Genomic DNA, 12720 nt, shown 5'->3' on the forward strand with positions numbered 1-12720 from the left:
TTTTATTAACTTTTTTTGTCCCACTAGGGGACTTGAAGGCCTGAAGCCCTGATCTCTCTTCTAATACACTGAACTACATACGTAGTGCAGTGTATTAGAGCGGTCAGTCATACTCACAGCAAGTCTACGAGGACCTCCCGGGTGCGGGTCCTCATAGGCTTCCGTAGAAGGCAGAACCGGAGGCCATTGTTAGGCCATACCAACCATAGTCAGTCGATGGGGTGCCGGTGGCTAAAAACCCCTCAGATGCTGCTATCTCTATTGAGCGCAGCATCTGTGGGGTTTATCGGCCGGATCGGAGACTAGCTCCAGTCCTTGCAGCTACAACAGTAACATAGAGTTGACACCCGGTGGTGATTGTGCGGGCTCAGTTTCTGAGCCTGCACTATCACCGCGACGTAACTGTACTGTGCTTTGCAGGAACCCCTTCCCGAAAGTGCCGTATATACACGGCGGATGTCAGGAAGGGGTTAATGTCTTCGGTTGTATTTCCGTAATTTTGCAGGACAAAATAGTCCTGCATGCATTTTATCCAGCAAAAATTACAGAACTTGTGACGGAGGCTCCTAACAGAGCATCTGACGCAAACGTGAACAGAGCCTAACACACAATCAGGGTTAGGCCCTGTTCACACTGTTTTTGCGGGCAAAAATAATCTGCCTCAGAATTACTTAAGGAATTTTGAGGCAGATTTTAAACTTCTTGCGCTTTTTTTCCCCACTGTGTTTTTCACCTGCTACCTTTTAAGCTAATGCAAGGGCAACAGAAAAAAAAACCGCTGTGAAACACGCTTGGAAACGCCAGCGCCGCAGTTTTTTTGTGCCTCTGATTGATTTCAGTGGGAGGTTAGAGGCTTAAACAGCAGCAATAAAGGACATGCTGCCCGGGCATGACTCCATGTGAAATGACCCTTATGGTGAAACAGAAATATCTGTGTTATTGTTTAACTTTATTAGTTGCACTAGCAAAAGATGTGTATAGAAACAGGTCACTTGAACTCACCTTTGGCCTTTGGATATTTGCCCATCTCATGCTGGAGAGATTCTAATGGAAATGGACATAGTTCTTCTATCCTAATAATAGCAAATTTGTGTCCTTGTTCTCCCAGTGTTTCTTTTTGCTTCGCCAAAGCATAGTAATGTTTTCCAGAACAAAGAATCACTGTGCTTACACTGTTAGGAGGGGGGGAAAACCGTTACCACTAAACGTCTATTCATTAAACTTTATATAGTTCTAGATTGAGGAAAGCATTTTCTTCAACTTTTTAAACAGACATGGATGGAATGAAGCGGGTAGGGTTAAAAGAAAGTAAGCAAACAACGAGTCAAGTAAGAAAAAGTCAAAATGAAAACTTGGATCTCTGGTGAGGGTTCATTTGCATTATTAGTTTGTTATACATTAACCATTAGGACTTTAAAGAAAGGGGATGTACAGTTGGCTTCATGTAAGTCGGATGCTCATAGCATTTTATAGTTCTGCACTCACTGTGGTCTCCTTTTAGCTCCATGAAAAGTATCAAATATGCTGCCCAACTACTAAACATAAAATGGTATCCATACATCGGAATCCCATTGGGTCTACCCACTAAAGTTTAATGATAGCTCCAGTTTGACCCCCTCATGCTACATGACTGCTTCATTGCTAGCTGTTGCACAACATGCGTGCAACTTTCAAAGCAAGCTCTTTTTGGTTTATAGTACGACTGCATTCAACCTCCAAGTTGTATTTAGCCGCAAAAGGGTACTCAAACTTTTATGGTGCCCCATTTTACATCCATAATCCTCCGTCTTCATACAGAAGGACAGGAAAAAAAAACAAAACAAAACATGGCATGCTCTATCAGATCCTGTGTTATGAAGAATAACCCTGTAATACAGTAACGCTGGGAGTACTATATAGTGGCACTCGGTGTGCGTACAACCTCCTGCACACCGCTCGTATACATAAAAATACACAAACTAAATAGGACATTTTTAAAAGTCTCCTAAATAGGTCCTGTAAAAATTATATACTTTATGGGAATAAAATAGCTAGAAACCGGATGAAAACGGTGTGAAATAAAACATTAGGGGGAAAATAAATGATAAAAGGAAAGCGTTCAAACTACTAAAGCAAGACGGTAGTGACGAAGCATTAAATAATTATAAAGAAAAAAAATAAGTTAAAGGGATTTTCCCATGAGGGACATTTATGACATCCACAGAATATGTCATGAATGTCAGATAGTTCCGGGTCCCACACCTATCTCTAGAACGGTGCTCCTAAACCCCGTTCTCTCTCTGTGTTCATGGTTGGAAATCAGCCGGAAGGAGAAAACAGCGTAGCTCGCTATTTCCGTAAGCCCCATAGAACGGATTGGTAGTTACAGAAATATCGTAGCTCGCATGCTATGCTGCTTCCATAAATGCCATTCACTACTATGGGAGTTACGGAAAATCGTAGCCCAGCGAGCTACACTGTTTGCGTAACTCCTGACCATGTAAATGGAAGTGGCCGGGAGTCAGCGTGAGCACAAAAAGCTAGAACGAAGTTTACAGGGCCATGCTCCAGAGACAGACGCTGGTCCTAGATTTGGGATCCACATTTATCTTACATTTATTACATATCCTGTGGATACGTCATAAACGTCCCTAGTGGGAGAACCCCTTTAAGTAAAAGACAAATAAAGGCAGCAAATATTGATAGAGACTCGTTGCCAAAGAAAGTAGAAATAACCTAAAAATATTTTTCAAATACATAAATAATAAACTGAAAACTAAAATTGTTGGCCCTCTCAAAAATAATCTGGGTATAATGGTGAAGGAGGATGAGGAAAAGTCCAATCTATTAAATGCCTTTTTCTCTTGTATTTACACAGGAAAATCCAATGTCAGATGAAGTAAATTCTCCATTAAATGTCACCACTCAGCAAGAAGTGTAGCGCCACCTTAGAAACACTAACATAGACACAAATCACCGGGTTGGGATGGTATACACCCCCGCATTCTGCAGGAATTATGTATCGTGATAGACAGACCCTTATTTCTGATATTTAAGGATTCTATCATGACTGGGTTTGTTCCACAGGACTGGCACATAGATAATGTGGTACCAATATTCAAAAAGTGACTTGTAAGTTTTACCTCCATTGTGGGTAAAATATTTGAGGGTTTTCTAAGATATGCTATTCTCAAGTATCTCAATGCAAATAAACGGTTACCGCAGCATCAGCACGGGTTTAAGAGGGATCGGTCCTGTCAAACCAATCTAATTTAGTTTCTACGAGGAGGTAAGTTCTGGACAAGGCTGTGGATGTGGTGTATCTAGACTTTTCAAAGGCGTTTGATGCGGTGCTGCATAAAAGGTTGGTATATAAAATGAAAATGCTGGGACTGGAGGAGACTATGTGTACAACAACTGGCTCAGTGATAGAAAACAGAGGGTGGTTACTAATGGTATATCCTCATAGTAGGTCACAGTTACCAGTAGGATTCTACAGGGGTCAGTATTAGGCCCTTTTTATTTTTAATATATTTATTAATGACCTTGTAGAGGGTTCAGAGTATAATTTCAGTATTTGCAGATGATACTAAGCTCTGTAAAGTAATCAACACAGAGGAGGATAATGTAATACTACAGAGGAATTTGGAGAAGGTGAAGGTTTGTGCAGAGAAATGGCAAATTAAGTTTAATGTGGATAAATGTAAGGTTATATATTTTTATTATACATTAAATGGTAAAACTACTACTGAAATAGATTTTTGGTTATTGGTGGACAGTACTTTTACCTTTAGCAACCAGTGCTAGGCAGCTGCTGCCAAGGCAAATATAAAATCATGGGATGCATCAAAAGAGGCATAGATGACAAGAACATAGTTTTGCCTCTTTACAAATCCCCAGTCAGACTACACATAGAATATTGTGTACAATTTTGGGCAACTGTGTATAAGGACATGGCTGAACTAGAACGGGTGCAAGGCAGAAAGGTTATCAAACTTGGGGCTATTCAATTTATAAAAAAAGAGACGGCTTAGGGGGATATAATTACAATGTACAAATATATAATTGGACAGTACAGAGATCTTTACGTCTAAAGGAAAAAAGGTTTCACCATCATCACAGACGGGAATTCTTTACTGGGAGAGCAGTGAGACTATGGAACTCTCTGCCACAGAATGTTGTGATGGTTAATTCTTTGAACATGTTCATAAAGGGCCTTAAGGCCTTGCTTGAATTTTTTTTTTTACTGGTTATGAGTACTAGATTCTGGAGATGGGACGCTGATCCAGGGATTTATTCTGATTGCCATATTTGGAGTCAGGGAGGAATTTTTCCCCTAATGAGACAATTGGCATCAACCTTAGGGGTTTTGCCTTCTTCTGGATTAACACGAGTTGGACTTGATGGATGTGTCTTTTTTTCAACCTCATCAACTATGTAACTCTTCTTATATAGTGGGGGTGGTGGTGTAAATAATGGATGTACCTTTTGGAGTCTGCAGCAGGGTCTCCTATAACAGGTTTAAATGTTCTTCCAGGTGCCATATCTTCAAGGCTTGAGACAGCAGCCTACAAAAAAATAAAATAAAAAATAAGTTAATTAAATAACAACCATCCTATATAAATCTCACATATAATAAATGGTTTAAAAAAACAAAATGTAGACCGCTTAGAACTAGACGCGCCACATTTTTCACAGTGGCTCACACCGTATGACAAAATCTTTATAGACACCTTTGTCTAACTTTAAACTAACTTTTTTGCTTCAAAACTGATGCAATATGGCACATTTAAGCCACACCCATCTGCTAGGCCACTCCTCTTTAAGCAACACTCCCCCTGTCGAATAAGGCACAAAAAGTGTCTAAAATAAGTTAATAAATGTGGTACTTAAAGAGGCTCTGTCACCACATTATAAGTGCCCTATCTCCTACATAAGAAGATGGGCGCTATAATGTAGGTGACAGCAGTGCTTTTTATTTAAAAAAAAAACGATCTATTTTTACCACTTTATTAGCGTTTTTAGATTTATGCTAATGAGTTGCTTAATGCCCAAGTGGGCGAATTTTCACTTTAGACCAAGTGGGCGTTGTACAGGGGAGTGTATGACGCTGACCAATCAGCATCATGCACTCCTCTCCATTCATTTACTCAGCACATAGGGATCCTGTTAGATCCTTATGTGCTGTTTTATACTTACACATTAACAATACTGAAGTGTTTAGACAGTGAATAGACATTCCACGGAATGTCTATTCACAATCTCTGCACTCCGTTACTGTTTCTATGGTAGTTACAGCCGAGGAAGCGTGATCTCGTTGTAACCGGTCATTTACCGCGTAATCTCGCGAGATCACGCTTCCTCTGCTGTAACTACCACAGACAGAGTAACGAAGTGCAGAGATTGTGAATAGACAATCCGTGGAATGTCTATTCACTGTCTAAAAACTTCAGTATTGTTAATGTGTAAGTAAAAGACAGCACATAAGGATCTAACAGGATCCCTATGCGCTGTGTAAATGAATGGAGAGGAGTGCATAATGCTGATTGGTCAGTGTCATCCACTCCCCTGTACAACGCCCACTTGGTCTAAAGTGAAAATTCGCCCACTTGGGCATTAAGCAACTCATTAGCATAAATCTAAAAACGCTAATAAAGTGGTAACAATAGATCGTTTTTTTAAATAAAAAGCACTGCTGTCACCTACATTATAGCGCCGATCTCCTTATGTAGAAGATAGGCCACTTATAATGTGGTGACAGAGCCTCTTTAAAGCAGAATTCTGGCGCATTTTGAATAGTAAACACATTCGGGCAGATTTACTATCAGAAGTGACCACAATCATCGCGGAACGGAGTTTCCCAATGTAAGAACTCATGAGGGAGTCAGGTACTCTGTAATTAACATTATGTGTCTCCACCATTTGTTAAGCAGTGGCCAGAATTTGTTCAGGTTTACAGCTGATAGGTGGCTGGATCTCCGTACTTGTGGAGACCTACACGTGTCAGACACTATCACTAGAAATACCAGCAGCCTATTTTAATAAACGATCCCAACACTAGGGAGTACACGCTGGATTTTGCTTTAAGAATCTACTGCCCTTCTCCAACCCAATCACTGTGCATTTAGAGAGGGAGAAGTTTCTATAAAAATACACAGCTGTTAGAGATGCATTCACGCACTATTCCTAATCAAAATATGCTATTGTGTTCAACCACACTCCTATACTCCTTAGTATACAAATGTAGTTTACCTACAACGGACTATATCCTTACAGCAAAAACACAATCCCATATCTCAAGAAAAGTGACAAGGTTTATAGACCGTACTACATATTTATCGGTCTTTATCAAATTTGCAATAAAGAAGAAAACAAGTTACCGAATATCTGAGCAACATTTTTGGAGATGCCACAATTAGAGGTTTTCTGAAATTCCGTATCATTTGACGACGTAATAAATGAAAATATTGTGCTGGTGTTGTGGGGTGGACGACGCACATATTAACAGTATCACCATCTACTCCTTCTTCTGTACTGTCACACATCTATATAAAAAAAGTAACGTAAATCAAGTTAATATGGATGTATTATTAAAGGGGTAATCTGGGTTATTAAAATTGATGGCTTATCCTTAGGATAGGATTCTTCAAAACGCTGATCGGTAGGGGTGCCAATAGTCAGTCCCCCACCGATTTAATGTTGATTTGCTCTCCTAAGGATAGGTCATCAATTTTAAATAACCCCTTTAATAAAAAGAACATCTCTGATATTTAAAGAAGCTGCACATAAACACACACACAAAAAAAAAAGTGACAAAAGCACTGTATTCTATTTTAGTCAGTTTGCCAAAGATTAAAATTAACATTGTCTAATTATATATATATATATATATATATATATACACACATACATACATACATACATACATACATACTTTATTATATTTGTGCTTTAATAAAAAAATATACTGTAATCTATATAAAACAAAAAAAATCTCACATTGTGGAACATAAATGTTTGTGATCAGGCTTGTGAATTGGGTGTAGTTAAAGAGGACCTGTCTGTTAGAACTCTGTGTTTCCTCTTATTACTCCTGGAAATGTATGAATACATTTATAACTGGGCCTTACCATTCTCCGTGTCCCTACATGCTGACACCAACGATTAGACATAGTCAGCATTTAGGAACACGCCCTATTGACAAGGGGAATGGTCAACCCCTTCCCGACCGCCCACCGTCTTTTGTTCTCAGGCGGTTCGGGTCCCCAGTCTCCAGCGACGTCTTTTGGTGCCGCTGTAGAAGAAGCTGATGAGCGCTCCTGTACACATCTGGGATCGGAAAAAATGATGACCCAGCTGTTTAACCCTTTGATTTAAAGGGGAGTCCCCTGTTGGGTTGAGTCATCGGAACGGCGGTGACGTGATTGAAGACTGGAGAAACCCTCTGTAGTCAGCCCTGGGGTCCTAGAAAAGACACCAGGGCTGTATGTTAAGTTTGCCGGCAGTAAGGGAACAAGATTTGCTGCCCTAACATAAGGCCCTGTTCGTACGGCATGTATTTGACGCGTTTGTTGGCACATTTTACGAAAGACGCATGATTTAAGCTCCCCATTGACATCAATGGGAAAGAACATTGTTAGTGCATACGACACGTTTTTTATTGCAAGCGAATTTAAAAACGCGTTTTCTGAAAAAAAACAGAGTCAGGTCTATCCTTTGGCACGTAAAATGCGCCAAAAACGCACCTAATTCTCATAGTCAATGGGAGTCTGTATACTTTCTGCGAATTTTTTTGCTGCGTATTAAAGAAATGCAACAGAAACGCGTCAAAAACACCTGTATTTTAAGAAGCGCTTTACAAAAACGCTAGCATTTTTGACACGTTTACACATCGTTTTTTTTGACCGCCATGTGAACAAGGCCTAAGCCTGTGTCATATTGACAGTGTAATGTATTAGCATACAGGAACATGCTAATACATTAGAAGTACAAAATAAGGTTGGAAATAAAGTTATACATTCACACGACAGTGAAAAACGGCAGTGTGATGGACGTTTGTTTTAACGGACGTCTCACGGCAGTTTTCAAAAAAGTTAAGTTCTATGGGTGAATACTGGCCGTCAAAAAAATAGAACACGTCCTATTTTTGGCCGTTTTCACGGCCAGACGGCTCCCGTAGAAGTCAATGGATCAGTTTTTACAAGAGAACTGTTTTTACCGCTGTTTTTCAGGAAACAATCCTTGTAATGGCCGGTAAAAACTGATCCTGGCCGAGGACTCCCCGCACACAGTGCTACTTTGAGCGCTGAGCCCGAGGAAGCCCTTGACATTACTGTCCATATAAGGACAGTGAAGTCAGGGCTTTCAAAAATGGACTTCTGTCTTGTAGATAGCACCTCTCCATGAAGATAGCAACTCCCCATACCCTGTATATAGCGTCACTGTAGCTCCATGTAGGAGCAGAATCCCTGGCGGCCAGACCCCGCTCTGGCAGGGGATTCCGTTCCTGGAGAAGCACCCCAGCATCACTATACATATATGGACAGTGACGTCAAGGGGTTACTCCTGTAGCGGAATTCCCGTCCCACTCTGGCAGGGGACTCCACTCTGCTGACGTCACTGTCCATATATGGACAGAGACGTCAGGGGATCCATCTATGAGCGGAATTACCAGCAAGAGGGATTCCGCCCCTACAGTGGCACTATCTACAGGGAAGGTGGGTGGTGCTACCTACAAGGCGGGGTGCTATCTACATAGTTACTGTGCCACTATATGGGGTGTGTGGAACTATCTACAGGAGACACTGGCGCTATCTACATGGGCACTACGGCACTATGTGGGCTCAGGGACTTTGTGGGCACTGTCACTTTACAAGTGGGCACTGTGGCACTAAGTGGGCCCTGGCCCAATGTGGGCATGGTCTATAGTGGGGACTGTGGCACTATCTACAGGGACATTTCAGCACTATCTACATGGGCACTGTGGTGTTTTCAGGGGGTCAGGACAAAAAAAAAACCTGACAAATTAAATCCATACATTTTTATTTTTTTTTAACGGCCATGAAAAATGGATGACAAACGGCCATTTGTAATGTCTGTTTGCCATCCGTTTTTCATGGACATTAAAAAGGATGGATTTCATTTGTCAGGTTTTGTTTTTTTGTCCCTACCCTCTGAAGTCACCACAGTGCCCATGTAGATCGTGCTGCAATCACCCTGTAGATAGTGCCACAGTGCCCACATATAAAGTGCCAGTGCCCATTGTAGATAGTGCCATAGAGCCCACATAGTGCCACAGTGCCCATATCGATAGCTCCACAGTGTCCACTGTAGATAGCACCCCCTAACCTGTAGATAGCGCCACTGTAGGAGCGGAATCCCTCTTGCCGGGGATTCCTCATAGACTGAGCCCTTGACGTCTCTGTCCATACATGGACAGTGACGTCAGGGGAGCGGAATCCCATGCCAGAGTGGACCGGGGATTCCGCTCTAGGAGTAACACCCTGAAGTCACTGTCCATATATGGATCGTGACTGCGGGGGCTTCTCCAGGAGCGGAATTCCCTGCCAGAGCAGAGTCTGGACGCTGGGGATTCCGCTCATACACAGCGCGCCACTGTAGCACCATCTACGGGGGATTGCAATCTTTAGGCAGGGGGGTGCTATCTACAAGTCTAAAGTCCCCGGCCAGATATCTTGCAATGCTCTGGCCGGGGATTCAATTGTTGAAAGCCCGACATCATCGTCCTTCTATGACAGTAACGTCAAGGCCTTCCCCGAGCTTAGCGCTCAAAGAAGCGCTGTGTGCGGGGAGTCCTCGACCAGTATCAGTTTTTACCGACCGTTGCAAGGATTGTTTACTAAAAAACGGCCAGTAAAAATTTATCGATTGACTAATATGGAAGCCGTCTGGCCGTCAAAACGGCCAAAAATAGGACATGTCCTATGTTTTGACAGCCAATATTCACGGGCCATAAAAAACAAAACGGCCATGTGAATACACCCAAAGAACTTAATTTTTCTGAAAACGGCCGTGTGACGGCCGTTTTTTCACGGTCATGTGAATGTAGCCTTAACGGGATTTAAAAAAAAAAAAATGTCCCACAAAAAAAAGTCTTTATTTTACATAATCTATTTATTGCCCATACATTACCTAAAAACAAAAAAAACCCACGCATATTAATTATCTACACGACCAGAATAACCTGAAAAATGTAATTTATCAGGCTCTTTTGGGACTTAATCGTTGCACAGTGTGATCTCGCTGTGCTGTCGTTCATAGCGTGATCTCGCGACATCACGCTGTGCACAGCTTAAGTCCACACAAACTTTACCGAACTGTCGGAAGTGTGAATAGACATCGCGGCAATGTCTATTCACTCTCAGGACACTTCAGTAAAGTTAATGTGGGTGTATGTGACAGCATGATTTCGCAATGCTGAATACAAATGGACATGAATGGAGAGATTGGCGCTGATTGGTCAGAGTCATACACTTCTCTTCACAACGCCCACTTGGTCAAAAAAGTAAAAAAAACGCCCAGTTGGGCATTAAGAAAGTAATTAGCATAAATCTAAAATTGCTCATAACTTGGTCAAAAATTATAGTTTTTCAAAATAAAAAACACTGTTGTTATCTACATTATAGCGCCGATCACATTATGTAGGAGATAGGGCACTTATAATGTGGTGACAGAGCCTCTTTAAGGCCTCGTGCACACTTCCGCCACAGTTTTCACGGCCGTTTGTGACGGATCCGTGTGGCCGTTTTAACGGCCGTGTGCACTTTGGGTTTCCGTGCGCCAAGCATGGTACTGTCCAGGGTGCTGAAAGAGTTAATGGGCTGCACTGATCTGCGGTAACTCTTTCAGCACCCTGGACAGTACCATGCTCGGCGCACGGAAAATAAAATTTTAATGTAATAAAAAAAAAAAATAATAAATTTCATACTTTCCTCCTGTCCGGCCTCCAGCGATGACGTTTCATCCATGTCACCACTGCAGCCAATCACAGGCTGTAGTGGCGGCCACGCACGTCAGGATGACGTTAGAAGGCCGGCCTCCAGGGATGACGCTTCATCCCACGTGACCGCCTCTGCAGCCAATCACAGGCTGCAGCGGCCCCTGCAGCCAATCACAGGCTGCAGCGGCCCCTGCAGCCAATCACAGGCTGCCGCGTCAGAAAGGAAGGCCGGACTGGAGGAAGAAGAGGGACTCGTCACTAAGACAACGACCGGGTACGTATGAACGGATTTTTATTTTATTTTTAATCAGCAGCCTCTTTTCTCTATCAGTGATTGATAGAGACAAGTGATGCCGATTAGTGTAATATTTCTGTTATGTTTTTCTGCCCGGCCGGCCGTTGCTAGGCAACGGCTCCGTCACACACGGACGCCTTCCGTGTGCCTTCAGTTTTTTTGACGGCCCCATTGACTTGCATGGGCCTCACGGTCACGGAAACCCGGACCAAAGTAGGACATGCTTTACTTTGGATCGGAACGTAGCAACGGGACCGTCAAAAAAACTGAAGTGTACATGGCCCCATTGAAATGAATGGGTCAGTGTGCTAGCCGTCAGAAAAACGGCTAGCACCCTGAAGGAAAAAACTGAAGTGGGCATGGGGCCTAAAGTGAAAAATAAACTTGATAAAAAAAGAAAGAAAAAACAATGCAGAGAATCGCTTTTTTCCCTATATTCATGCAACAAAACTAAATCATATAAATTACACCGTACATTTGATCAATGGGAACATGAAGATAAGCATCCTTGATGTCTATTGAGGACAGGAACTCTGCGACCTCAAAGGAAGCGACCACCGATCGCAGAGACTCCATGTAATACCTTTGAATCTTGACATGTCGATTGAGACATTATAGATCCAAAATGAGTCAGAGATCTGTCCTTTTGTACTGTGAAAAAAAGTTTAACCCCTTAAGGACGCAGCCTAGTTTGGGCCTTAAGGCTCAGAGCCCATTTTTCAAATCTGACATATTTCACTTTATGTGGTAATAACGTCGGAATGCTTAAACCTATCCAAGCGATTCCGAGACTGTTTTCTCGTGACACTTTGGGCTTCATGTTCGTGGTAAAATTTGGTCGATATATTCAGTCTTTATTTGAGAAAAATTGCAAAATTTAGAGAAAATTTAGAAAAAATAGCATTTTTCAGAATTTAAATGCATCTGCTTGAAAAACAGACGGTTATACCACCCACAATAGTCACTAGTTCACATTTCCCATATGTCTACTTTAGATTGGCATCGTTTTTAGAACATTATTTTATTTTTCTTGGACGCTACAAGGCTTAGAACATAAACAGCAATTTCTCATATTTTTAAGAAAATTTCAAAAGCCTTTTTTTTAAGGTACCTGTTCAGTTCTGAAGTGGCTTTGAGGGGCCTATGTATTAGAAACCCCCATAAAGCACCCCATTTTAAAAACTAGACCCCTCAAAGTATTCAAAACAGCATTTAGAAAGTTTTTTAACCCTTCAGGCATTTCACAGGAATTAAAGCAAAGTGGAGGTGAAATTTGCAAATTTCGTTTTTATTTCTGAATTTCAATTTTATTCTATTTATTTTCTGTAACAAAGAAGGTTTTACCAGAGAAACACAACTAAATATGTATTGTCCAGATTCTTCAGTTTTTAGAAATGTCCCACATGTGGCTCTAGTGCGCTCGTGGAATAAAACACAAGCCCCAGAAGCAAAGAAGCACCTAGTGCATTTTGGTGGTGCTTTTTTA

The 12720-nt window shown here is 41.7% G+C and overlaps 1 protein-coding gene across 6 annotated transcripts in view; it reads right to left on the reverse strand.

Annotated features, from left to right (window-relative positions):
* The window catches only part of DHTKD1 (dehydrogenase E1 and transketolase domain containing 1), a 131557-nt gene that overhangs the window by 60155 nt on the left and 58682 nt on the right, over positions 1 to 12720 (reverse strand). For all 6 annotated transcript variants that reach the window (XM_075857424.1, XM_075857423.1, XM_075857425.1 and 3 more), the window contains exons 13-15: positions 6360 to 6524; positions 4465 to 4547; positions 1003 to 1172 (exon numbers count right to left, since the gene is read on the reverse strand). In XM_075857424.1, the coding sequence (XP_075713539.1) occupies positions 1003 to 1172; positions 4465 to 4547; positions 6360 to 6524 (418 nt within the window). The remainder of the gene's footprint in view (positions 1 to 1002; positions 1173 to 4464; positions 4548 to 6359; positions 6525 to 12720) is intronic.

The sequence above is a fragment of the Rhinoderma darwinii genome, chromosome 3 (assembly GCF_050947455.1).
Source record: "Rhinoderma darwinii isolate aRhiDar2 chromosome 3, aRhiDar2.hap1, whole genome shotgun sequence".
In the NCBI taxonomy this organism is placed as follows: Eukaryota; Metazoa; Chordata; class Amphibia; order Anura; family Rhinodermatidae; genus Rhinoderma; species Rhinoderma darwinii.